Source organism: Aythya marila (genome assembly GCF_965140915.1).
Source record: "Aythya marila genome assembly, chromosome: 21".
NCBI classification, from domain to species: Eukaryota; Metazoa; Chordata; class Aves; order Anseriformes; family Anatidae; genus Aythya; species Aythya marila.
In genome coordinates, this window is record NC_139062.1 from 634,937 (window position 1) to 658,504 (window position 23,568).

A 23,568-nucleotide genomic window follows, 5' to 3' on the forward strand; every position below is an offset into this window, starting at 1 on the left:
GACTTTTAAAATAGCTGGCTGCTATCACAGATCTCGGATATTTTATTTACATTGTTGAGAGCATCTCAGAGGCTTCTGTGCACTTATGGCACGGTGAGGCATAAAATTGCTGTCATCTATTTTACATGTGGGAAACAGGTATGGAGAAAATCAGGCTAGCTGAACACTTTACTCTCCTACTGGAATAGCTACGGCTCAGGAACTGGAAGAGGTCTGGGACCTGAAGAGATGTTGTTGTGCTTGGTTAAGTACTTATTTTACTCCTGTGAAGTGGCTTTGTTCTGAAGAAGAACCAGAATAAAGAATGTTTTAGTCTACAGCTTGTAGCGTAGGGACAGTCTGTGGGGTTAATGCAAGGTTATCAAGGCAAAAGCAGATTAACTGTAATCTTCAAGTTACTGTACAAACGGTTAGAATGCTTTTTTAACTCTGTTCTCCTCAGCATCTTGTATTCATCCCCACTTCCTAATTCAGAGAGGTAAGGCAAAGATCTCTTCCTCTGGCAGTGACATGCTCTGAGCTGCAGGTAATGTTGCCTTAGTGGGTCACTGTTACACTGTCCCGCACGTCCTGCAGCCCACGTGCCATTAGGTGCAGTTATATTTAAACCAAAACTGAGGCCACTGAACTTGTTCCTGTCAAAGCTGCTGCATGGTCATGGCTATGGGACATGTTGGCTGTGCATGACTGAGGTCTAGAGAGAAAAAAAAAACACAATGCTCTCATTCTGTCATTCAACGTGATAAAATGCCAGCCTCTAGAGCAGCGTCTGCTTGTTGTGCTGCTCCACAAATGATTAATCTTTTTCAGTGTTTTTCCCTGTTGGTGATACTTGGGAGCAAGTTTGGAGAGAATTCCTTTTGTCTTCTGGGATATATTTGAGGTTATACAAAGAAATAAATCTCCTTCAACATGTGTGCCTCCAAACATGCCTCCAGATAAAAGGCCTTACTTGGTGACATTTGTTCTCAGCAGATCCAGTAACTGGGGAGATTGCTCGCAGAGTACTTCCATACAGCTTGCTTTTATTTTTAATACAGCATTTCTCATTCTGGAGATAAAGAAGTCATATTTTGCATATTAATAGAGGGCTGTTTTTTTTTTTTTTTTTTTTTTTTTTTTTTTTTTTTGATAACAGAGATCAAAATGTCACTTAATTCTGCTTGCATGACAGAATGTGTATTCAAAATCAGTGTCACTTTATGTAATTCTACTTCGGAATCAGAATTAGTACAGTAACAGTGATGTCTGCATGTACATGTCTAAGACAGCAATTACTGAACCACAGCAGCTTCTTTTATGAATGCTTACCTTCTAAAGGCTGAAGAAGGACATAACTCGTTGTCTGAGCAGGGCCTACCTGATTCCTGAGGACCAAACGACAAGGGAGAGCACATCATGAGCTGGAATCCTCGCCGTTCCTTTTCGGCAGCACAGCAGGAGTGACCTGTAAATGGGAGCGAGTCTGCCACTTTGTAGGCAAACTGGCATGGAAGATGTTATGGAGCTGTTTGCAGATGACAGGGCAAATGAATACAATTACTTTCTATAAAATGGACCTGACATTTTGTGGTAATAGTCTCTGACTGACAGCTGGGAGCAGAGAGGAAGGTGAACTAGTTTTCTGCTATAAAACAGAGCTTAAGACATGAGCCATATAACAGTTTAAATTCCACATCTCTCTGCATCTTGCAGAGAAACCTAATTTTTTAAATCTCCACAGGCTTCTCAGAGGCAGAAGATGCTAATTTTAGAAATGTGGCAGCTCGTCTTCCTCCCCACCCCCTTCTATTTGCTGCCAGAATGTTTAACAATCCAGTAAACAAGCTGTAGGGAGGAAAAAAAAATAAAAGGGAAAAAACTCCAGAGCTTAGGGTATTTGCCACTTGTCGTTGGCATTTCTGGGGAAGGGTCTGCTCCCCACTTCCTTCATGTGTCTTGAGTTTGAAAGCTATTTAAAACGAAGGAGTAACAACAGTTCAGCTGACAGCAAAAAGGAGCATTTAAAGGGGGAGTATCCAGGACTAGCAGCCTCCTCCCAGTGACCTGTTTAATTCTGCACCAGTGTTCAGGGTAATTTAAATTAAAGCATTGCAGAAAGAGTTCTTGGAAGTGAAGAATCAAGCCCTAAATTTTCAAGTAGGACTTGGATATCTTATTTTGGATGTTCATCTGTACTCTCACTCTGCAAATTGCACCCTTTTCCGCACATTATCTGTTGAACTGTATACTTTCATTTCTGTGATATCAAAATGCATTGAGACTTTTTGCTCAAAGTCCCTGTCTCTGTTACAAGTAGTTGCAGGTATTTATAGGCTCCTGTGTTCACCTCTACTATATACAAGTCACAGAGTAATGTAGCTAAGGAATGCGTGAGACCATCTTCTTTTTGGTTTTGTTATAATTCTGCAGCTGGTGCTGCTACTGGACTTCATTAATATATTCATATTATTCCATTTACATCAACATTTCCTTTCTCTGGCCAAGGTTTTAACATTTTTTTTTTATTAAATTATGAGAAGTTTTTGCAACCCAAGTAATAGGAAGATGTTTCTTCTCATGTACAGACAGCCGATATGTTCTCTAGCAGAACATGACCATGTTTTGTTCCCGCTGTCATTAAGATTGTGTCATTAGCAAAGGTCTATCAATTCACATACACCTGAGTAGCACATATCTAAGTTGGTACCATTGCTGCAAAACTTTATCTCAAGTTTGTCAGTTCAGCAAAGGGGGGGGAGCTCATACCAAGAAAATGGTTGGAAGCAGGCTTACCACTTGAGCTGTTGAACTGAAAGAAGGCAATGACAAAAGAACAGGAGTGTAAGTAAATTTGGGACATGAATGCCTTGGAATTCATGGATCCACATTCAGTTGCCACAGGCTGTTTTTCTTGAGCCAACTCATCTCCCCTCTTTATATGCCAAAAGAGTCTGAGCTGGAAGCCAGGTTTGGAGACTTCTCTCTAAATCTTTCCTAAGTGTTCCATGTAGAAACCAGGTACTCAGAAAAGTCAGATTGATTTGGCCTGTCTGCTTTTAATAAGCTGACAAATATGCACATTGAGTTAAACTGGTGGGAAGTAAATGTGGAATGTTGATACTTCTCTCATTTAGATACATGAATAGGCATTGCTAACTGCATTTTCTACTTATTCAATGTTTAATGGTATTACATTGCAATACTAGAAATGGTATTGGCATATCAGGATAAAATTGTGTAGAAAGTTTCTCAACAAACAAGAAATTCTGTCGTTGTCGATGGAGCTACTTTGCTGTAGATAATGTCAATTCCAGACTGTTCTGCACATTAGCAAAGACAGTGAATTAGTTATTCCATGGAACCTGTTAACACTTCCCACAAAGTACTTTAAATGAAATCTCTGGCCTTTTCATATTTGTGCTGCTATATTTCTGTATTTGTACTTCCATATATCAAGTTGTGCGTATTTCATGTATGTGCTCATTGCCCTGCTCCAGGTACACTGGCATGGAAATCTGCATTGTAACAGCTGTTCCTTGTGTTGCTTTCCTTATTCTAACAACAAAAGCTGGATGCTCTAATTAGGGAGCTTAGAATTGTTTGCCTTTCACCTGTAATGTAAAAATGCAAATTCTGTTGGAGTTTCTTTATCTTCCATTGTAGTAGAGCTGGCTGTGGCAATTCATAGTTGATAATTTCAGCTTTAAAACAAAATCTCACGTGCTTACAAATTCCTAACGCATCAGGAAGTCTGTTTTATTCTGACCACTGTTGTGGGCACTTGGATTTGTATATGTGTAAACAAAATAAAATTCTAGGAAAACATTTAAATTAGGCATTTGTTGTTACAGATATAATCAGTGTGACTAAATTTGTTGTTGTTGTTTTCTGAAACAACATATAGGTGCATTTTCTCTTTAGGAAGGTTTTTGTATTTAAGCAGAAAATGCAAGACAGCGAAGCATTCATTACATTCAGAGCACGTGGATAATAAATCTGCTCAAATTAACACGCATCATAATCTTAAACACCCTCAAGTGTCTGGAGAGTTTAACAAAGCGTGAAAGCTTTACCTACTTAGCTCTTTTACAGAGCAATGCATTTCTCTTTTTCAATTTGTTTAGAACAATGGAGGTGAGTGCAACACAGCTGCTTTTATATATAAGAACACAGGTCGTCTTCTACTCTTAGTCATTGAGACTACCCCACTATGTAATTTTTCAACCCTTCCTGGCTTGACTGCCTGAAAACTGCAGTGTTCAGAAATCACAGGAGCAGCTGCAGATTTTGCTCCAACTTCTGCAAAAAGTGTAAACTATCCCCCAAAAATGCTTTTGCTTAAGCAAGGTGGAGCAGATGATGTGTCTCTCACTTTCAGGTTTTTACTCATAACTCTGCGAGCATATTGGGCACTTGTTTATAGGACATGGCAGGAAGCAGAAATGCCGTGTACAGGCGTACTGGGTGTGTTGCTGGGGCTGTAATGCCACAGACTACTCAGCAAGGTGGTTGAGAGCTCAGCAGGATTGGATAAGTGGGGTAGATAGCTTGGTTCTTAAGGCTGTCTAAGACCTGAGATCCATTTGAACCTGTCTTTTTCGTTTTCTTCTATTGCCTGACCCCCTCTTTGGTTAGGCACAAGCATCTTCTGACTTTGGCCAATACAGATTTTCTCAGATGAACGTGGATTCCCTGAAAACACTGAATGGGCAGATGAATTTGTGGGTCTTGGGTGAAGAAAATCTGCCCATGAAGTATTTAAATTCTTCTCATCTCTAAATTAGAAAAGGAGCTAAGATGAAATTATAGAGCTGGCTCTTGCTGGTTCCTCAACAGCCTTTTCTCTTCCCAGGCTTGGAGGCCCAGGAGTGTAGGGGAGCCGCGAGGGCAGAGCAGTGAGCCTGCCATGGCTGCTGCTGAAAGGAGCGAGCTCTGCTGTCAGTACTGATTATGGGAAGATTGTGCATTAGGTTAGTAGTTCATTTTCTTGCCTGAAAAATAACACGGGCTGTTCTTGAACCTACAAAATATCGCATCAATAATTTGTTTTCCTCCTGATCTCCAGCACGGTGCTGTTGATGGTTATGATACATTGTGAATTATTAGTATGATACTAAGACGACAACTTTTTCTATTTTGAAAACCTTTTACTTATGGGGTTCCACTCCTGCCAACCCTCACATCAGAGTATTTCTCCCTTCCCTGTCCCAGCAGCTGACCCCTGCCCGTGCTGTCTCCTGTGCACTTCTCCGGCTGCATCCAGTGGCCACTGCCAGCCCAGCATGGGTCAGGGATGCTGCAGGAGATGGAGTGGCTTCAGTAACACTACCACTCTGCTGACAAATGTGGCTTTTACTAGGGACCCTGGGCTAAATTTAAAAGATTCTTTGTGGCTTACAGTAAGCAACGTGGGTTTTAGAAAGACTTTAAAGCAGAGCCTGTTATCAGAGAATCCCGTAGGATTCTGGGAACTTTGAACAAGAGGAGTTGTCTTTAAAACTGATCTAAAAGTTGCACAAAGCAAAAATAGAGATGGATGAAGCTTCACAGCACTCCAGCCACACTGATTAAGTTCTGGTGTGTGCACAAGCTGTTCCAAACCTTTCATTTGCTTTTGATAGAAAAGTGCAGAGCACCGTGTCATGACCTTAGGAGCCAGGCATCTAGGAGAATCAGGGAAATTGCACGTCGAATCTGTTCCAGATTAAGTCAAGACCAAATGGAGATTGATTTAAAAGTGTATATATACTGTTGCCTTATCAGCAGTGCCAGAGGGAGAGGATTATTACCTGTGGGGAATTACTATAGGACAAGAAATGAATGGGTACCTGGCAAGCTGGCAGATACTGGCCTTATTTACATTTGCTCTTCTCAAGACTAGATGGTTAGCACAAGAAAATCAAAGGAAATGTGTGCCTCAGATTAAAACAAAACAAACTATTTCTGCACTGGCATGTGCAACCCCGTGGCATCATCAGATACAAGGGCAGAACGTCACTTTACTGCGTGTGGTTGGATTTCCTGTTGACTGAGTAATAAATGTGTGGAAGGATCCTATGGCTTGCTGATCTGATCATGTTCGTCTTCGTAACTGTCCGTAAACATTTGGCAATAAAACCTTTATTTCAAACTTCCCTACTCTTCATATGATAAAAGAATGGAGATTTTGTTCTGTCTTAGCCACCTGCTGTTTCCTCCTGTGGTAAAGTACATTCGTAGCTATGGGAACAAAAACTGAAGAACTCTGACACCCACATGTGCTGAAGTTGATTTATAGAAGGGCTTGAAGTGGTGCCATGAATTGTGAGGTATGGAACTCGCTGGTGTGGAGTTGGATGGCTCTCGGTGAGTGCTCGGTGCCATGCTGTCAGAAGTTACTTGGAAGATCCGTGACGTTGTGGATGTTATGTTCTCCGCTTCGTCTTCATTGCACTAAAGCAATTGAAAAAAAAACAAAACCAAACAAAAACCTGATGAATTGTGCATTCAGATGCTTTGCTGATGCATATTCTGTGATCCTGTTCTAACTGCATAGTGAAGCTTCCAGAGATAAAGTATTTTATTGAATAGGGATGATGTATGTTCAGAATCGGTACTTAGTTATCATTTTCTAGGCTCACGTTTGGGTAGTTGACATTTAAAATCAAAACTAAACCGAAAACCAACAAATTTTGATTGAAATTGAGTGGCTGATCAGTTAATTAGCCTTTTTAAAGAAAGGCAAGATCATTTGTAACATTTACATGGATTATTTTCCAACAGCCCAACAAATCAGATACAAATTTCATCACATTTGTGCTCTCAATGGATGTTGATTCATACTCATCATTCATTTTCATGCTGGGTTTCTTGTGGACTTTAAAATAATTGGCATATAGAAATCTGTTAGCTTTGAAAGATGAACTGCTACCTCCTGAATACTTATTTTCTTGGTATTTTACTTTGAATAATGCTTCAGGTATTGAAAGCCAGGTGCCCTCGTGGGCACAGAACTAAATGTGATGTCCCCCATAAATGTGTTTATATCCGTGGGATGCACTGTAGGAAGAGTGGCTCCCGTGAGGATTAGATGTGTTCATTCGGAATATATACAGCTGCTACACGTACTTTGCCTTTAAAATATTCTGGTCTGATCTAGTTTTTGACTTGCTTTTGCTGAGGATTGGTGTATTTTAATAGCAAATAACTCACCAGCGCGTGAAATGTGCACTGCTTTCTGTGTAGGGACTTACCACTGCTTATCCTGGAGTAACTGGTGCCTCGGCAGTCAAGCAGGCTGTGTCTGAAATGATCGTCTCATTCAGGAGCTTGGAGGACGTCTGCCAAACCTCAACCAAGTATGCAGCGTGTGTTTTTTTGTATGTAGAGTTTCATGGTGATGTGTGCAGTATCTTTGTGCCTCCTGCCCCACCACTGTCTTGTGTGTTGTCAGCCTGGGTTTGCGTGGTATAGGACAGCAGCGAGGGTCCTGGGTGTTTGCCCTGGGAAGCATATATTAAATTGCAGTGGATGCAACAGAAAGAAAAGGAATGCAATGTGATGGAAATACAGGGTGCCCCAGGGGGCTCCTGCTGTAAATGCTCCTGAAGTGCACCTGAACCGGGTTGCTCTGGAGATGGTATCTCAGGGGATATACAGTTAGCAGTGAAAAAGAGTAAGCAAACGGAGTGTTTTGCTGAGCATAGGCACGGGCCAAATCCTGGAGTTGCTTGTTAGATGGCGAGGACAGTGGAATTCATGCCTAAATGAGAGGTGTAGGGTTTTCATGTCAGGTCCTGCAGACTATCGATCCGTCTGGAATGCTGACTGGTGCCTAAGGTGCGAAGATGAGATAGCATCGAGGCTGAGCAGGGCAGTCTGGCTCTCACAACTGGAAACTATGAACGAGACTTGACATTTCTGCTGTGGAAAGACTGAATCAGATGAAAGGTAATTGTAAGCATTGCACAGCCACTCAGGTACTTCAGCAGATCGAGACTGGAGCCTGACGCTTACAGGGCAGCATGGCGATGTCAAACGTCAGAAATGCATCGACCTCGCTTGCTGTGGTCGGCGTGGAGGGGTAAAGAAGAACAACCGTGTCTGAGAGCTGCAGGATGAAGGGCGGCAGCTTCTCCAGCAGCTGTGCTCTGTGTTTTGAGCTGCCTACTCATCCCTCTCACCCTGCTCCCTTGCATCAGTTTTCCTTATCTAAAAGAAACTACATTTTCCATTCATTTGTCAGGCTTGTTTGTTTAGATTTCAAGTTCTCAAAGGCACAAATTGTCTTACCCTGTGTATTTCAGTGGCACATAAGCAGGCAGGAGCTGTTTCTAGTTGGGATTTCTTAGGCAGCACCCTCATACTAAGATGCACCTTGAGAATTCTCTCTAGAATTTAGGCAGACCAGAAGGTGTTGCCATCTTGTGCCTGGGGACACAGCATGCAGTGATGTGCATCACTTGTTGGCCATTTTCCCTAATTCTTTATTAATCTTTCTCTGCAAGTTAATGAGGGAGATACATTGTCTTTGCCAAGAAAAAAAATCAGAAGTCTGAAGACAACAGCGTGCAAATTTTTAATCAGCAACTGTAGACTCGATTTCTCAACCTAAGTAAGCATGGGAGTATACCTTAGCAGTACGTGGGATGCTGTTTGAACACAGGGGAGGTATTCAAACAAACAGGAGATTATTTTTTTTCCTTCTCAAATGAAGTAGCTCCCCATTAATGTTGGTTTCCTACTGAATGAAAACCATCCCTCAGGAATTACAAGTGAGTTGTCTTTTTTACTCATTTCCTAACATACACAAGCATTTCCTTGAGTGCTTTTTTTTTTTCTTGGAGTGAAACAAAATAGGTGCATGTATCTTATCTGAGAGTGGGGAAGCAAAGAGTTAATAAAAGATTATCCCAGGTGGCTGAACACTTGAGTTGCAGTGAAAGGCTGGTAACATTCATTTAGCTCCTGTGCTGGTTTCTACCTGTCAGCAGCTCCTGATACACTACTATACAGGGAATAAAAAATGAGCTTGCTCAGACCAGAAGCAGCCAGCATCCTTAGGAACTTTCTGATGTTGCATTAAAGACCAACCTGCAACGTAATTTTTTATGATTTAAAAAAGGCTTTGGAAATATAAGTGATGTACATATGGTCTTTGCTGCTTCCTCTGGTATTTTGTTCACTTGATTCTCTCACTGGAATATGGATGATGCAAGCACCATTAAATGCCTCAGCCCAGATAAAGGTAAGGAGAAATGTTATTTTAACCACCTTAATATTACCTTAAACCACCTCTAGAGCGAGTTACACTATGGAGAAAAATAGAGTTAAGAGAGCTTTTTTGGACGCTTGTTTTGTAATTCAAACTTAAACCCTTAAAACAAATACGTAGCAGTTTCTTAAGGCAGCCTTTTGCTGTACCATACCTTTGCCTCCTGTTACCTCCAAACCTTAAATAATACATGTATTTCCAATGGCTGCTGCTTCCTGCATGAGTGCAAAGAGGCACCAGGTATATTTATGTCCCTTTTCTGCTTGCTGAAGTAGCTAGCTGTCACCATAAAGAAAGGCTTTCTATTTTTAACCATAGACCTTCTGCTACCCACATTAGAAGAGAGAAAAGAGACTCCGGTATTATTGCGAGTCAGCTGTATTGTGTTTAATATGTGATTTGCTTCTAATTAGATGGCTTCTTTGCACCCAGCAAATGAGTGCATAATATCAATTTGGATTGACGTTGTCCCCGGTGGAGTTATACCGGGGATGAATTCAGTCCTCCAGTCCCCTCTGTGATCTGCCTCAGGCTCTCATAACTCTGCTGCAGAAGTTATCTGCAGCTGGAACTTGGAGGCCAAACCTCTGGCTTCTGAAGAAATTTGCAACAATTCAAGACCAATTCTCTAAAACCCTGCTTTTATTTATGACAAGCTTTATCTTCTAGTTGATTTATTTAGGCAAATATTGGCAAAACCCTTAACTGCGGTATATTTTAATTTAATCAAGTGTCTACTTGCTTGTCTGTGCGTATTTTGTATTTTATGCCTATTAAGCATGTGGTTTTGTGATAGTTACACAACAAGCACTGTGGCTCCGGTGTGTTGAGAAAACCTGCTCCGTGTGTGCTGGGTGCTGTTCTTCCAACACCTGCACAGCTGGGGAAAGCCGAGCAGGAACTGCCTCCCGGTGTTTCCAGCTAGTAGAGTACATCGCGACATGCTCCTGAGTATCCTGCTGGATCTGCTGGAGGACACACTCACTCAAGTTTGCTTTCCTTTTGTAATGTTTGCTTAAGGATCCTCACCAATGCTGTGCTGCTGCCAGGTGGTGTCGTTGTAAGCTGGGTGCTGGAAGCACGCTTCAAAGAAATGGTGTGGCTTAGAAGAACAGAGCTTCCAGGAGCTGAAGCTGCAGGCAGAACCTTTAATAGAGTTACTTTTTGAAGGGTGGCCACCTTCCTGCCACTTGTGGTCTCAAGAGGAAGTGCAGTTCCCCTCTCACTTGGTGTGAAGCGGTGGTGATGTAGCGTGGTTGCTGTCCTTGGGGTGAAAGTGGTCTCCACTTCCCCGTATGAGGAGGCCTGTGTTTGTGGTGAGCTGGCATTTGGTTACGAAACATCTCTTCCCATTGCCTTAGTTAGATCTGGAGCTGAGATCTGATGTCTTTCACCTGGAAAACAGAAGCGTTCTGCCTTCAGATCATCTGCTTGACATCAGGGCGACCTTATGAAAGTGACAGGATCCACATCATTTTAAAATTTAAAATTAGCTTATGTGTTGGTGGGTGACCGTATTGCATCGCCCTGGGACGGCCTCAGTGCACTCATTGTCTGTTGATGTTCCTATTTATGAGGGAGAGGAGCAGCTTTTCTTTCATTGATTTAGCAAGAGGTTTAGGTTAAATATAATTAGGTCTGGAAGATGAAAATGTGGCCAGAACTCAGCTGAAGAAGCTGATACATTCAGCCTTCTTTGTTCCACGTGCGTGAGTGCAGTGGAGTGAGAGGAACAGTGCACATTGTATATTTGTTATGTAAAGGAAGGATCAGTGAACTAATTAGGTTAAAAAGGCTTATTTTTTTATTTAGAAAACACTTCAAGCCTGATTTCTTACTGACTCGCACCTTGTGCAGTCAATTGCACTTGTAAAAAGCAATTGAAACATGTATCTGAAGCTTAGTTCTTGACTCGCGTCAGTGGAAGAGCTGATCAAGCCCACTTCTCACAAGCAGAAATGACGACAAAGTCGTGCTTTGCAATAGAGATTTAAAATTTGCTGGAATGTGCCTTTGGCTTTCCTTATGCAGTCCTACCCGTTTGTTACTGAAGAAATAACATCAAGTAACTAACATGAGTCTAAAAGTGTGAAACACTGGGAAGTAGAAAATAGGGTTTCTTTCTGAAAGCTCAGTGATTTGCCATACTTTTCACGTAGAGAGACATTTATCCAATTAATGGGGGCCTTTAGCATAGGAAATGATGAATGTCTCGCTCTTAAGACACTTCTAACAAGGAACATTTTAGCCGTGAGTCCTTGTCTAATTCTAGGTGTGTTAATTGGGAATTCTCAGTTGAGGAATTGCGTTGTCCTTGGTATAAATCAAAAGCAGCTTCTGTCTACGGCAAGGCATATGGGAGGAAGGTGTTGCTACGGCTTGATGCACATGCCAGTTCCTTTCAGGACTTCAGGAGGTGAACGTGAACCTAGCTCAGCTAGCAGGGGTGGCAGAGCACAACTCAGCTCTCTGGCATGATGTGGCCAGGCACAGAGGGCGGGTGGGCCAGCCCTGTACACAGCAAAGTTCAGAAGCATCATTAAATGTGGATCCCTGTAAAACGTTTTCCCAGGAGCTCGCTTTCAGAGGTGAGCCTGCAGGCCAGCTCTTTCCAGCCTTGCAATGCCTGCTCGCCTCCTGGTTCTGCGCCCTGGGGGAGCGAGGCTGGCAGGCTGCTTTGGGTCAGGAGGGAGGGGATAGTGAGACCACAGCTAAAAATAGGAATAACCTTTTCTGTAAAAGCCCAGAAGCAATTACTTCCTGTATCTTTACCCTATCTACTGAGTCCAAGACTAAAAAATATTGGGCAATAAGCAGCATTGCTGACCTGCAGCCTTCAGGTGGCCCTCAGCTTGCCAGCCCTGTGCGGATGCTCCCTGGGCACTGCTTTTCAGCTTCCCCCTTGGGAATTTCAGCGGGTGGTTCCTGCATAAAGACAGAACATAATTATGATCATCTTCCAAGCCTGCAGAAAGACTTGCAATTAGCTTCTGAGATGTGCAGATGCTAGGTTCTGTAGAGTGATGTATTTTTGAAAGGAAGGTGAGAAGCCGATGAGTGAACATGCTTTCTCAATAATAGTCACAAATGTTAAAAATGTTTACGACAAAAAATGAAATCAAACCAATCTCCTCTCACCCCCCCCCCAAAAAAAAAAAAAAAAAGAAAAAAAAAGAAAAAAGAAAAAAACACAACTCCAAAGTAATTGGAGTGGAACTTGAGGCAGGGATCTCACATGAAAGTGCATTTGCCTTATTTCAGCCTCCAGAGGACTGTTAACCTCCACCCTGCGCAGCCCGCACTGGAGTAACAGGCACCACTGGAAATGTCAGTGCCCTCCATCTCTGAAATCAGGTTTCTGTCTTCATGGCTCAGAGCACTTCATGCTCGTGTTCAGAAGAGAGGCCGACTGCGTGTTGTGGACTGTGGTGTACATTCGGGTAACATAGTGATTGCTTTACCCATTCGTTTCAGTTTAATGAGCAATCAGCCATTAAAATGTTAACAAGGGGCTTGAACATGAGCTTGGTGTTTTCTTACAAGGCAGGAACAAGAAAAAAAAAAAAAGCTTTATTTTCTGAGAATAGCTGGTAGTTAACGAAAAGGATTCTGTCACCTCCCCACTACTCCTGCTAGTCTAAGGAAAATGTCCAAAACCATTTAAGTCCCTATGAAAGTGTTTCCTTGTTAACAAAGTTGAAAGCCAAAACATGGCTCTGAGCTAAATCTCATTTTCTTTAAGTTAGTGTGATACTGAAACGTTAGATAAATAATTCTTGCTCGTTGTGCCTGTCGGCAGAGGCTGGAGCTCTGCCATGGCCCCTGTGATAGGGAAGGGCCATGCCTGATCATCCTGATTCCCAGTAAGAAGCCACAGGGCTGGGAGGCTGATACGTTCCTGTACTGAACTTCCAGGGCACAGGACTTCTGGGCTCCCAGGTCGTTTAAATACAAGCCATCTGCTTTCTCATTTTTACACTGACGATCCGGATAGCTTGCTTTCAGCAACGGATGGGCTGACCAAGGGGCTGCAGAGGAAGCTGGCCACTCTGACTGGTTTGGGAGAAGTTTGGGATTTAGAATGAACTCCTTGTGATGATCCATCTCAGTAGCAGATGTCCTTTCTTAATGCCTCTCAGTCTGTCTGGTTTCCCTGCACCACCCTTTGAGTTCTGGATTCTTAAAAGTATTTTCTTAGAAGGTGCTCAGTAATACCGATGGGTATCTTCCCTGCCAACCTGCCTTAATCTCCCTTTCAGTGTTTATGACCCATGGCACTGAACAGATGGTAAAGTGCTGAAAGATCTTTAAATGGAAAGAGTTTAAGCTCTTACTTCTGTCAGTGTGGGGGGGGGTATTTTCTTGTACAAGCCAGAGGTTGGAAGCAATGACTTTAGAGCAACATCAAGTCTATCTCCAGAAGAAACTTCAAATCTTTATTTTACACTGACATTTGATCTACAGATGTACAAAATGTCATCAGTACAGCTTTGCAAGGAAAAAAAAAATCAAATTTTTCCCATGAGCTCAAGGGAACTGAACACCATGGAGGGAGACGGGCTGGCTGCTGTGATTACATGGGTGCGGGTGCCGCTAACAAACGCTTACTCACACAAATAAAGTAAGAGATTTGCGGATCAGTTCATTTTAATAATGCAGATTTCCAGGGAGCATTGGGAGGCTCTGGACGTGTCCGTGTCCGTGGTTGGTGAGCCAAGGCAGCTGTGTCGGGGCTGGCCCCTCGGGATCCATGGCCTCGCACAGCTGAACAGCGCAGCATTTAGGTAACACCTAATAGCTTGGCTCTGTTCAGAGCCCGTGCCGAAACGCTGCGCTTTGAAGCACGCAGGGTGGGAAGCAGAAGGCAGTAAACAACCGTGCTTCCACCTGCTGCCGCGCGGCTTTAATCCCAGCGGTGGATTTACTGCGCTTAGTGGGCTGCCCAGATGGCCTCGGCCGGCTGCTGTGGCCCCGTGCCCATGCCAAAGGTCAGTGGAGCACTTCCCGGGGAGGCGAGGAGCCAGCCGCCCACCTCGCTCGGGGTCGTGGTGGGGCTGCTGCTGCTCTGAGCGACCCCGGGGAGCGTGGTTCTGACCCCGCACCCATCCCGGTTTTCCAGCCTTGGAAGTCAGCAGCGCCAGCCCAAAGGGATTGTTTGGGGAATTCTTAATGCGGCCAATGTGGGGTTTAGTTGCCTGATGAAAATAGAAATGATGACAGATGTTGTCTGTGCGCTGGCAGCATGTACTCGCTGCATCCCTCGTGCTGGGAGGCGAGTGGTCTTCACCCGGTGTCTGTGGCCCCTCTTGGGGTGTGTTGGGCTCGGAGCTGTGCCGTACCTCGGGTGTTGGTCTAGGCTGTGCTGAGTGATGCGCCTCTCGACCAGATGTTTGCTTTTGTTGTCTGCCTTCTGAAGCATCTCAGCACGTGGTGCTTCAGTGCCAGGAGCAGGCATACCACAATGAAGATGAAGACCTCAGGCAGAGGTACCCAAGGTGCAGCGGTTCTGTGATTGCTGCAGGTTTTCCAGGCTTTTTGCCCGGTGTTTGCAGGAAGTACAAAGGTGAGGAGAGAAGGAAGTGGGGAGAGAGCACACAGATAAATGGCACTGCACCAGATGGCATCAGGAGCTGTTGTTTCCCCCTTTAATTTTAGTACTTCTGCTGTGGGTTTGCAATCGTTTTCTTGTTACTCTGCAGCCATTAGGAGGATGATTTCCCTGGATGGGAAATAGCAATGCCTGTATTAGGGTCCGTATCTGTGTCACTAATTGCTGCCAATGTGTCTCTAAGTACTTTAGAGTCAGCCCTGGTGATGAGGTCAGGTTGGTAATCTGGTGAAGTGGGTCTGTAGTGTGAAGCATGCCTGTGCAAGGCCAGGCGGAGTGCAGAGCTGTGAAGTGACAAGCCTAATCCGGGCGGATTTGCTGGGCAGTTACAGCACCAGGCTGCAATGATCAATGGTCTGGCAGTCAATCTACCGACCATTAAAAACCAATTTATTACGTGCACCTGAGGTATCTTTTGTGCGAACCTCCGTAGCCAGCCGAAGGAGAGGAGTTGGCTCTGCACGCTGGTACCTGATGTACTTGCGGCTGCACTCAGCTGAATTTACCTCTCATGTTGCCTCTCTTTCGGTGCCTCATGCTTGAATCCTGATGTGTAGAAGGCACTAGAGAGAGCAGAGGCTGGACTAGGTATTGACTTTTCCTCCACTGCAATTTTTAGTCTTTTTAAGATGTTTCCCTTTCCTCAGCAGTAAACCATGCATGTTGGAAGTGAATCCACTCGTCCTGGTAGATTGCATTAATCATAAACCCATTGCTTGGTGAGGACCTTCATTTTACTCGCTTCCCTCTCCCAAACCATATTTTTGGCAAGGTGCTGTGTCTGTGTGGTGGAGCCTGGCTCTTCTGCCACTGTTAACGTGAATAAGTTCTTTGACAAGGCCTTTGTCATTGCAGCATTGTTCTCCAGGTCTCCTGAACTCCCCTTTTAGCTAAGCCACAGGGCAGCCTGCAGGCTCAAACACTGTCGGTCTTCAAATCTTTTTGTGCCATGAACACCCTTTGGTACATTTGGAGAATAATAAGTTTTTAAAGTGCCATGGAGAAACGTCTTTCATCTGCACATTTTGTCAGGTGAGTGAGACTTTTCTTGGGATGTCAAGTGAGGCAAGAATAGAAACCCGTTTCAATAGGCTTATATCCTAAGTGCTCAGCTCAGTAGCTTAGGAGCTGGGAGAGGGGTTAAGTCACGTTTAACCCTTTGTTATTTCCTGTTCCTTTCCCCCGCAGTTACCAATATCCAGCCACAATCAGTACATAGAAGGGCTTGTTAGAACATTTCATTTTTCTCTGTTTGTGATCATCTTAGCAGGCCTGAAGGATGAGTTGATCGTGTCAGCTGAAAGGATTTACATTAACCTTCTCTTGGTAGGCCTCAGATTGCAAATCTGCCTTTAACTTCAGTGCCAGCTGCTGACATTTTGTTGTGTGTGTAACCTGGAAGGCTGCAAGCAAGCTTTCTGATCAGGCTGCAACGGGAAAAAAAAGGAGCTAAACAAGCACAGTACTACTGGTTTATCGCAGAAGGTTGCCTTAACTCTGTCTCCTTGTAACTGAGACCATCAGCGTTGAGTTGTATCTGCAGGTAGTTAAGCTGACCTTTGTCAGGTCTCGTTCTGGCCCGTGCTAGACCTGGCTTCCTGCCCCAGAGGGCTGGGATCTGTAGGGGCTCGTGCCTGTAGCGTAGCAGTTTGCAGCCCCACATTTATACACAGCTCAGCACTGCACAGAAGGCACTCCTCCTCCGATGGCAGGAGGGTGATGGGCTTGCTGTTGTCTCACCAAACTCCTCTTGAGTGAGACATTAGGGGAATGGAAGGCTATTTCCCCAGCGTTGGAACAAAGCTGAAAGCAACAGGGGGGTACACAGGCGTATTGCTGCCTCTGATCCTTAGCCCAGACCCACTTTGTTTTTTCTTCAGGATAAATCTGTGGCCGAGCTCTGTGGCCAGCCTAACATCTGATTGCTGGACACAGGCAGTGAAATAAACATTGTGTACTTGGGAGTCAGGCATCTCCACAATTAACTGCGGTACAGCTTTCTCACACTGCGAAAGGAGGAGTGGGAAGCATTTAATGAGTATGTTTTAAACGGGCAATTTGTGTTCAGCTTGTTGAGCTAGAAGCATGTTGGGCTCCTTGTACAGATCACAGATGGCAAGAGCAATTGTATATTGTACTTAATGCAGATTAAGAGGTTGTGATAACGTAAATGACAGATTTCTGTATCTGGAGTGTATTGGATGTGTTTCAAAGGGAATGAGATAGTGACTTAGTGCTTTTTAAAAATTAATACTTACCTGCTTTTCTCTCTGCCAGTTTTCAAGCATTGTGTTCCTGGTTTCTGTGAGCAGCAGTTGTTCTGTACAGGTTAGCTGCCTGCCTTGGGTCCTAGGAGAGCATCCTCTATGGCGTTGTCTCAGTTTGCAGAGACATTTCTACACAGATTGTGAGATGGAAAGATGATGCTAACTAAGGAAAGGAAAAAAAAAAAAAAAAAAAAACACAATTTTTTTTAACCTTCTTATTTTTCTACAGCTGTAACATGTGTCACCTAAATCCCTTGACTGGATAGGGCAGAACACGGCTTTAGGATTAGTGCATACGGTGGATTTAGGATTTCAAGCAAACATGTTGCTTTGTTTCCAGCACGTCTAGTTTTTCCTGCCTGGAGAGAAGTGTTCCTTCTTTTATCAGGCATGCCCATTAAAATATTGAGGATAACCTTCTGAGGAAAGGTGAAGATTTGTACAGTGATATTTCAAAGAGCTGGATGAGAAGAGGAGGTGATAATTTTGTTTCAGAACTGGGAAGAGAGAGACCGAAGAGCTTAAGCACCTCGACACATTCACAGCGCAATGCAAGGGTGGCTTGGGAGGGCAGGGAGGGGACGGATTGTGCTATTAACTTTGCACTTATTTACTGCGATGGATATTGCTGGTTGTTTCTGAAGAGCAAGTAAAGCCACCAGCAGGAGTGGGACTTGCAAATCCGTCAGTCATCAGATGTCGGAGAGGGATCCGGCCCGCTGCGGAGCCGCTGCTGCCAGGAGGAAGCAGCATGGAGAAGGCAACAACTGTGAGCAGGTTTGGTGGCTCGGTGGCTGCTCAGCACCTGGTAATGTAGCACAGGAAAAGAACGTCATCAGGAGGCCTTTCTGTCCAGAAGTGGGTTCGTCTGCATGCCAGCTTGCCTCAGGGGCCTGAGTCCAGCCTGGGTTGTCTTTAAAATGCTGAACTGAAACTGAGCCCATCTTCCAAGCTAGACACATGGGCACGTCACCCCGAAAGAAAGGATTTTGCTGGTATTTTAATAGTCTGTACCTGAACTAGGAGGCTTGAATGTATTGTGAAACTGCTCTGTAACAGCCTGAACAATACCACTGGATTTTGGAAATCACAAATTATCCTGTAATGATTTTTCCTAACACTATTCCTATACCATTACACTGAAAAATTTGCAACTACTGAACCTTAATCTCTGCTAAGGCCTGTGGTGCTTGTGTTCACTTCTGAAGCTGCCTTTTGTCTCGGAAATGGATGCTCCAAAAAGTCCCTTGCTTCAAAATAAGTTTTCAGTTGCCCGCCTGGCTGAAGAATTTTTCTGGGTTGGCGGCAGTATCGTCGCTTCTCCTCGATGGAAAATAGGCCATCTTGGTAAGATGCAGGCTGAGCGCCTGCCACTTAATTGCTCAAGACACTATCATCTGGAAGGATTTTATGCTTAAATCTTGTTTAGTGACAACTTGGTCTAGAGCTGGTGGGGAGGAAAATAAGAACTCGAGACAAAGCCCTGGTCCCAAGTTATTTCACAGCATTTAAGTCTTTGCCAGGGTGCTATTCGGTCATCAAGAACCTCTCAGTTATGTTTCCGTTATTGTTTTCTTTTAATTTCTCTGGAAATGTAGCTGCAGTGTTGTACACTTTGGCTTGTGTGGACTTTTGAAATTTTCCATCTTCTCCCTCTCTCTCTGTACCCAGGAAGACAGGTTTGCCCTCTGGTCTTAGTTGGAGAATTTGTACAACTCTTCACTCTGTTTTTTCATGCAATATTTGTCTTGTCTTCCATCTTTGAAGCAAGCTTTTGGAAGTATTCCTGTTGTCTTCTTCCACAGTAGGCCACTGAAGTCTTGTAAGGTTATTTTTATATATACTGGCGTGTAGTTGCAATGTCCTTAAGCTTCACAACTGTCTGAGAAAGGTCACTTTTTGTTTCCTAGCAGCCTTTCTTCTCTAAAGTTAATAAAAGCAGTACAGCTAGCTGGAAATGGCTAGAGAAATACTATTTTTCCTGTTCCAGTAGATGGATTTTAATAAAAGCCTTCCTGTAACACTCGTGCCTGGTGAGGCCATCTGCAGTGGCCTCAGTCAGGAACACCTGTTGAGCTGGGAGCACTTCTTGTCCCACTTGTCACCAAATATTTTCTCAACAAGAGAGCTGCAGGCATAGACAGCTTAGAAACTAATGGGAACTTCTGCAGGGGCTCAGAGATGCAGAAACAGCGCTGCGGCGTTTCCTCAATCCAGATGGCTGAGGGACTCCAGGTCAGGAGCGATGGAGAGCTGACAGGCTGACTTCCAATTAAGACTTCAATTCCAGCAGGATTTACAGGATCGTTTCTCTCGTTAACGTCTCCTTCTGTAGGGGCTGTGCATTTTCGTGACGGGCTCAGTCTTTTATTCCCACTGGTATGCAGCAAAAACACTGTGCCAACCATTGCTGGCAGAATTATACGGATATGTGTTCTTTCAAAGATATTGTGAGATTACTATGATACTTTCATTTTATTTTTTTTGCCAATTAAAAGAATATTAGAGAGTCCTGAACTTTAGTGAGTCTTGAGTCAGTGAGAGCAAGCAGATGAGTAAAAGTTCTGGCACTAATACTGAGATGGTTGGTTTAAAGGAGAGAAAAGGCCTGCTCACAAGGCTTTAGGAATGCAAAGTCCTGTGTGTAGACAGAAAACGCCTTGAGCTGACTCTTGACTATGCCACTGCTGCGTGACAGTGTCTGGTTGTCTGGGGTGTTTTGGGTTGGTTGGGGGCTTTCTGTTGTTTGGTTGGGTTTTGATTTTTCTGTGTCTCTGTGTGTACCGGACCTTGGTCATGCATCTTTTGACAAAGCTGCTCTGTGTATAAAAATACTCAAGTGACTCAATCCCTCTAACTTCTCCTTATTTTCACATGCTGAAGTACTCCCACACCTCCCCACATGCACACCAACTCCCCAAAACTACAAAAGGACAATAATGCTACTGAACCATAAATAAGTGACAGAGGTGAGAACATCTTTCTAACAATACATGTGAAATGGGGCTTTTTTTCCTTCTGTCAGGATAAATTGTAGGGATTTATGATCTGTATAGTTCTGTTATTATAGTTCTGTTATTAATTGTGTCCAGCAAGACTTTTACATATTGCAGCAGCTCAAATTGAGCACTTGGAATGGGAATGGAAGGATATGTACCTTGTGCCACTTCTGACCTAGGACTTCATACCTATTAATATGAGAATGGAAACTTTCACGTTTACAGAGTAGTTCACAGATGCCAAGAGTCTGTTTGATTTTGTGATCACATCACATAACCTCTTACAGCAGACAGTACAGGAAAGCTTACCCGTTGACTTGAATTGGTAATTGAGCAGCTTGTTGTTTTTTTCTTTCCTGTAAAGGTGATTTTAAGGGAAACAAAATCTGACTGACTGATATCACTTTATTTTCTTTTCAGTGGAAAGATGTATGAGTTCCATGCAAGCTGGCACCCAAATGATCAAGCTCCGTGGCGGTTCCAAGGGACTGGTCCGCTTCTATTACCTGGATGAGCACAAGTCATGTATTCGCTGGAGACCGTCTCGAAAGAATGAGAAAGCCAAAAGTGAGTGTCAGCCACGGAGCCTTTCCTCTGATTCCTCCTAAGATCTTTTAAGCAAGCCAGCATGAAAGGTTTGGTGCAGGTGATCAAGTGAAGTGTACTTGGATTTAAAGAATGTATTTCATAATGATTAACAGTTGATGATTTAGTTTCCTTATTCCATAAGTATGACCTAGTGCAAAAGCAGCAGAAAGCTGCATGTGTTCACAGCTTGTTCACACTTATTTCTTTACATTAAGTTGTCCATTATTTTTATTTCCAGTGCAGTGCAGCTAGGGTTTCCTTGTGCCGTACACTTTGGGAAGAGGTGATGAGAGACAGTACTGGAAGTTGTGTGTGAGTGAGTGTTGGTTCATTGTGATCCCAGTAAGAAATGCTCTCAGACTGCAGTTACTAGGCTATTTAAGGAGATGTGTGAAACTGCATGGGCAAAGAAGCAGTACAGGGGAGATGGCATGTCTGGGTGCAACATCAGCTGAAAATTAGTTTGGGGAGAGGGCCTATTACTGTTCTCTCCCTAGCAACTGCTAGTTACCTACTTTTGGCATAGAGACATTCAATAATGCAATCTTTGTTCTACTGGTCAGTTTTTCCTTTTAAGCTCTAGCCATTTGTCTGTGTATAATATTCTGTCCAGCTGCACAGTAGCCATACCATAGCAAACAGATGTCTGTTCCTTATAATCTCCAGAGAACAATGGAACAAAGCAAAACAAAATTTGTCCTTTTTTTAAAAAAAATTATTATTATGATTAGAATTTCTCTTCTCTCAGCTTGGGAACAGGAACATTACAAGAGAAATAAATTGTTCATGCAATTATTAGATACACAGGCTGTGAATGTTTATCATCTGCACATCTCTACATTAAACCAAAAAGTAGAACTGGAATTTACTGATAAGATGAATCACTGTTCTGACCAACTGCAGTCTTTTTTATGCTCTGTTTGACCTCTCAAAGAGGTAGAAATTCTGATCTTAGAGGAATGCGTGGAACTGAATTCTCATCTGTTTTGTCCTTGTACCTAGGGAGGAAGGAAAGTGCCTGTCAGATAAAACCACCTTGCCTGGACTGGGCATGCCTGATCCTCTCTGCCCTTAGCACGAATTAGGGCAGGGATGGTATTCACAGCGCGGTGGACTTTGACTGTGGCCCATTCTGAAGGAAATCTACAAGAAAATGAAAGCTAGAAATATTATCCTGTTGTATTAATTGCAGATTGTTTCATGTCTCAGTTTTCTCAGGCTCAAGTAAAATCTGAATCTTACCTAGGCTAATTTTGTTATAGATGATTTTTCTTTTTGTTCGAATTGGAAGGTAGGCTCATTTGTTATGTTCGTGGCTAAGCACCAGTGTGATTCAGCAGTGTGATTAAAAGAGATAACTTGCATCAAGACAAACAAAAAGGGATTTATTTCTAGGACAGTCTCACTGTAAGCCAGCCTTCATGGATATTCTCCTACAGTCACTAATGAGCTACACGCTTTTGTCATTCTAGTTTCCATCGACTCTATTCAGGAGGTTTGTGAGGGGAAGCAATCAGAGATCTTTCAACGCTATGCTGATGGCAGTTTTGATCCGAACTGCTGCTTCAGCATCTACTATGGAGATCATATGGAATCTCTTGACCTGGTGTCTTCCAGTGGAGAGGAAGCACGCACTTGGATCACGGGTCTAAAATATCTGATGGCAGGAATCAGTGATGAAGACAGCCTCGCAAAACGCCAGAGGACCAGAGACCAATATCCTTTTTATACTGCTTGAAAGAGTATCTCCCAGTGGTGAGGAACAATCAGCAGCATAAGGATTCCTTTAAGTATTTGTTTGACTAAAAACAAGCTCTACACTCAAAGCTTCCAAGTGGTTTTTGTTGCAGTCCCTGTTTCCAGAGACAGAAGTGCTTGAAGAGGAGTGGTCTGGGAAAGAGAATGGACTGAGAAAGGTGACTGGGCGAGAATGGACTGGAATACGTACGGGTATATTCCTTCATCTTTTGCTCCCTGTGGAAGGTTGTCCCTTTTATTTGGTTGTACAAGACAAAATACAATGCAACGTTTCAATTTGCTCAGAAATCAAAGTTGTGTGTAACGTTCTTCTTCGTGTGGGTGAATAGCATGTGTTGAATAATGAGCACAACAAATCTGGAAACTGCTATAGATATAACACAAGTGGAATTAGTTTGTGTGTTACCTTGAATTTTCTTATATCCCTAGCCTCATTTACATGAAAAAATTGGTATTCCATTATGGTCCTTAACTCCTGTTTAATGTGGTTGAAGCAGACATTTGATGAAGCAGATAAAAATGGGGATGGCAGTCTGAGTATTAACGAAGTGCTCCAGCTGATGCACAAACTGAATGTGAACCTACCCCGACAAAAAGTCAAGCAAATGTTTAAGGTAAGAAATTAAAAGATATTTTTTTCTAAGAGAACGGTGCTTAAGCTCCTGGAGATTTAACATGAAGCCTTAATAGGAGAGCTTGTAAATACCTCAGCAGCTGGTTCGTTTCCACTCTACTGAGAGATGCTATATCGTGCATTTGGTAAATTGAACAAAGTTCCAGAAACACGTCATAAATAAATTGTTATTCATAGAAAAAAGCATTATACCAGGTACTTTGTAGTGTTATATAACATAAAGACAGTGCAAATGTTGCTTTTTGCTGCATTTGTTGATCTGAAATTCAGTCACGTAGCTTCCTCTGATTATATTCCCTCTAGTAAAGTATCCAGTATCCTCCAGTAACTGGTACTAATGAAACTCCATGTATGCAGTCTTCCATGTCCGTCATGTTTTTTTCCACTGCTAAAACCTATTTGTTTGACATTTGGTTTTCTGCTGGCCTTGACACAGTTTGTTGTGCAACTGAACTGTGAAGTTCTGTGTGCTTTTGAAT

At 43.2% G+C, this 23,568-nt stretch overlaps 1 protein-coding gene across 1 annotated transcript in view; it reads left to right on the forward strand.

Moving 5' to 3' along the window:
- The window catches only part of PLCH2 (phospholipase C eta 2), an 80,799-nt gene that overhangs the window by 26,933 nt on the left and 30,298 nt on the right, over window positions 1-23,568 (forward strand). Inside the window, 4 exon segments of the mRNA XM_082776722.1 lie at window positions 20,530-20,676; window positions 22,170-22,417; window positions 22,419-22,439; window positions 22,953-23,069. Coding sequence (XP_082632848.1) covers window positions 20,530-20,676; window positions 22,170-22,417; window positions 22,419-22,439; window positions 22,953-23,069 — 533 coding nt within the window.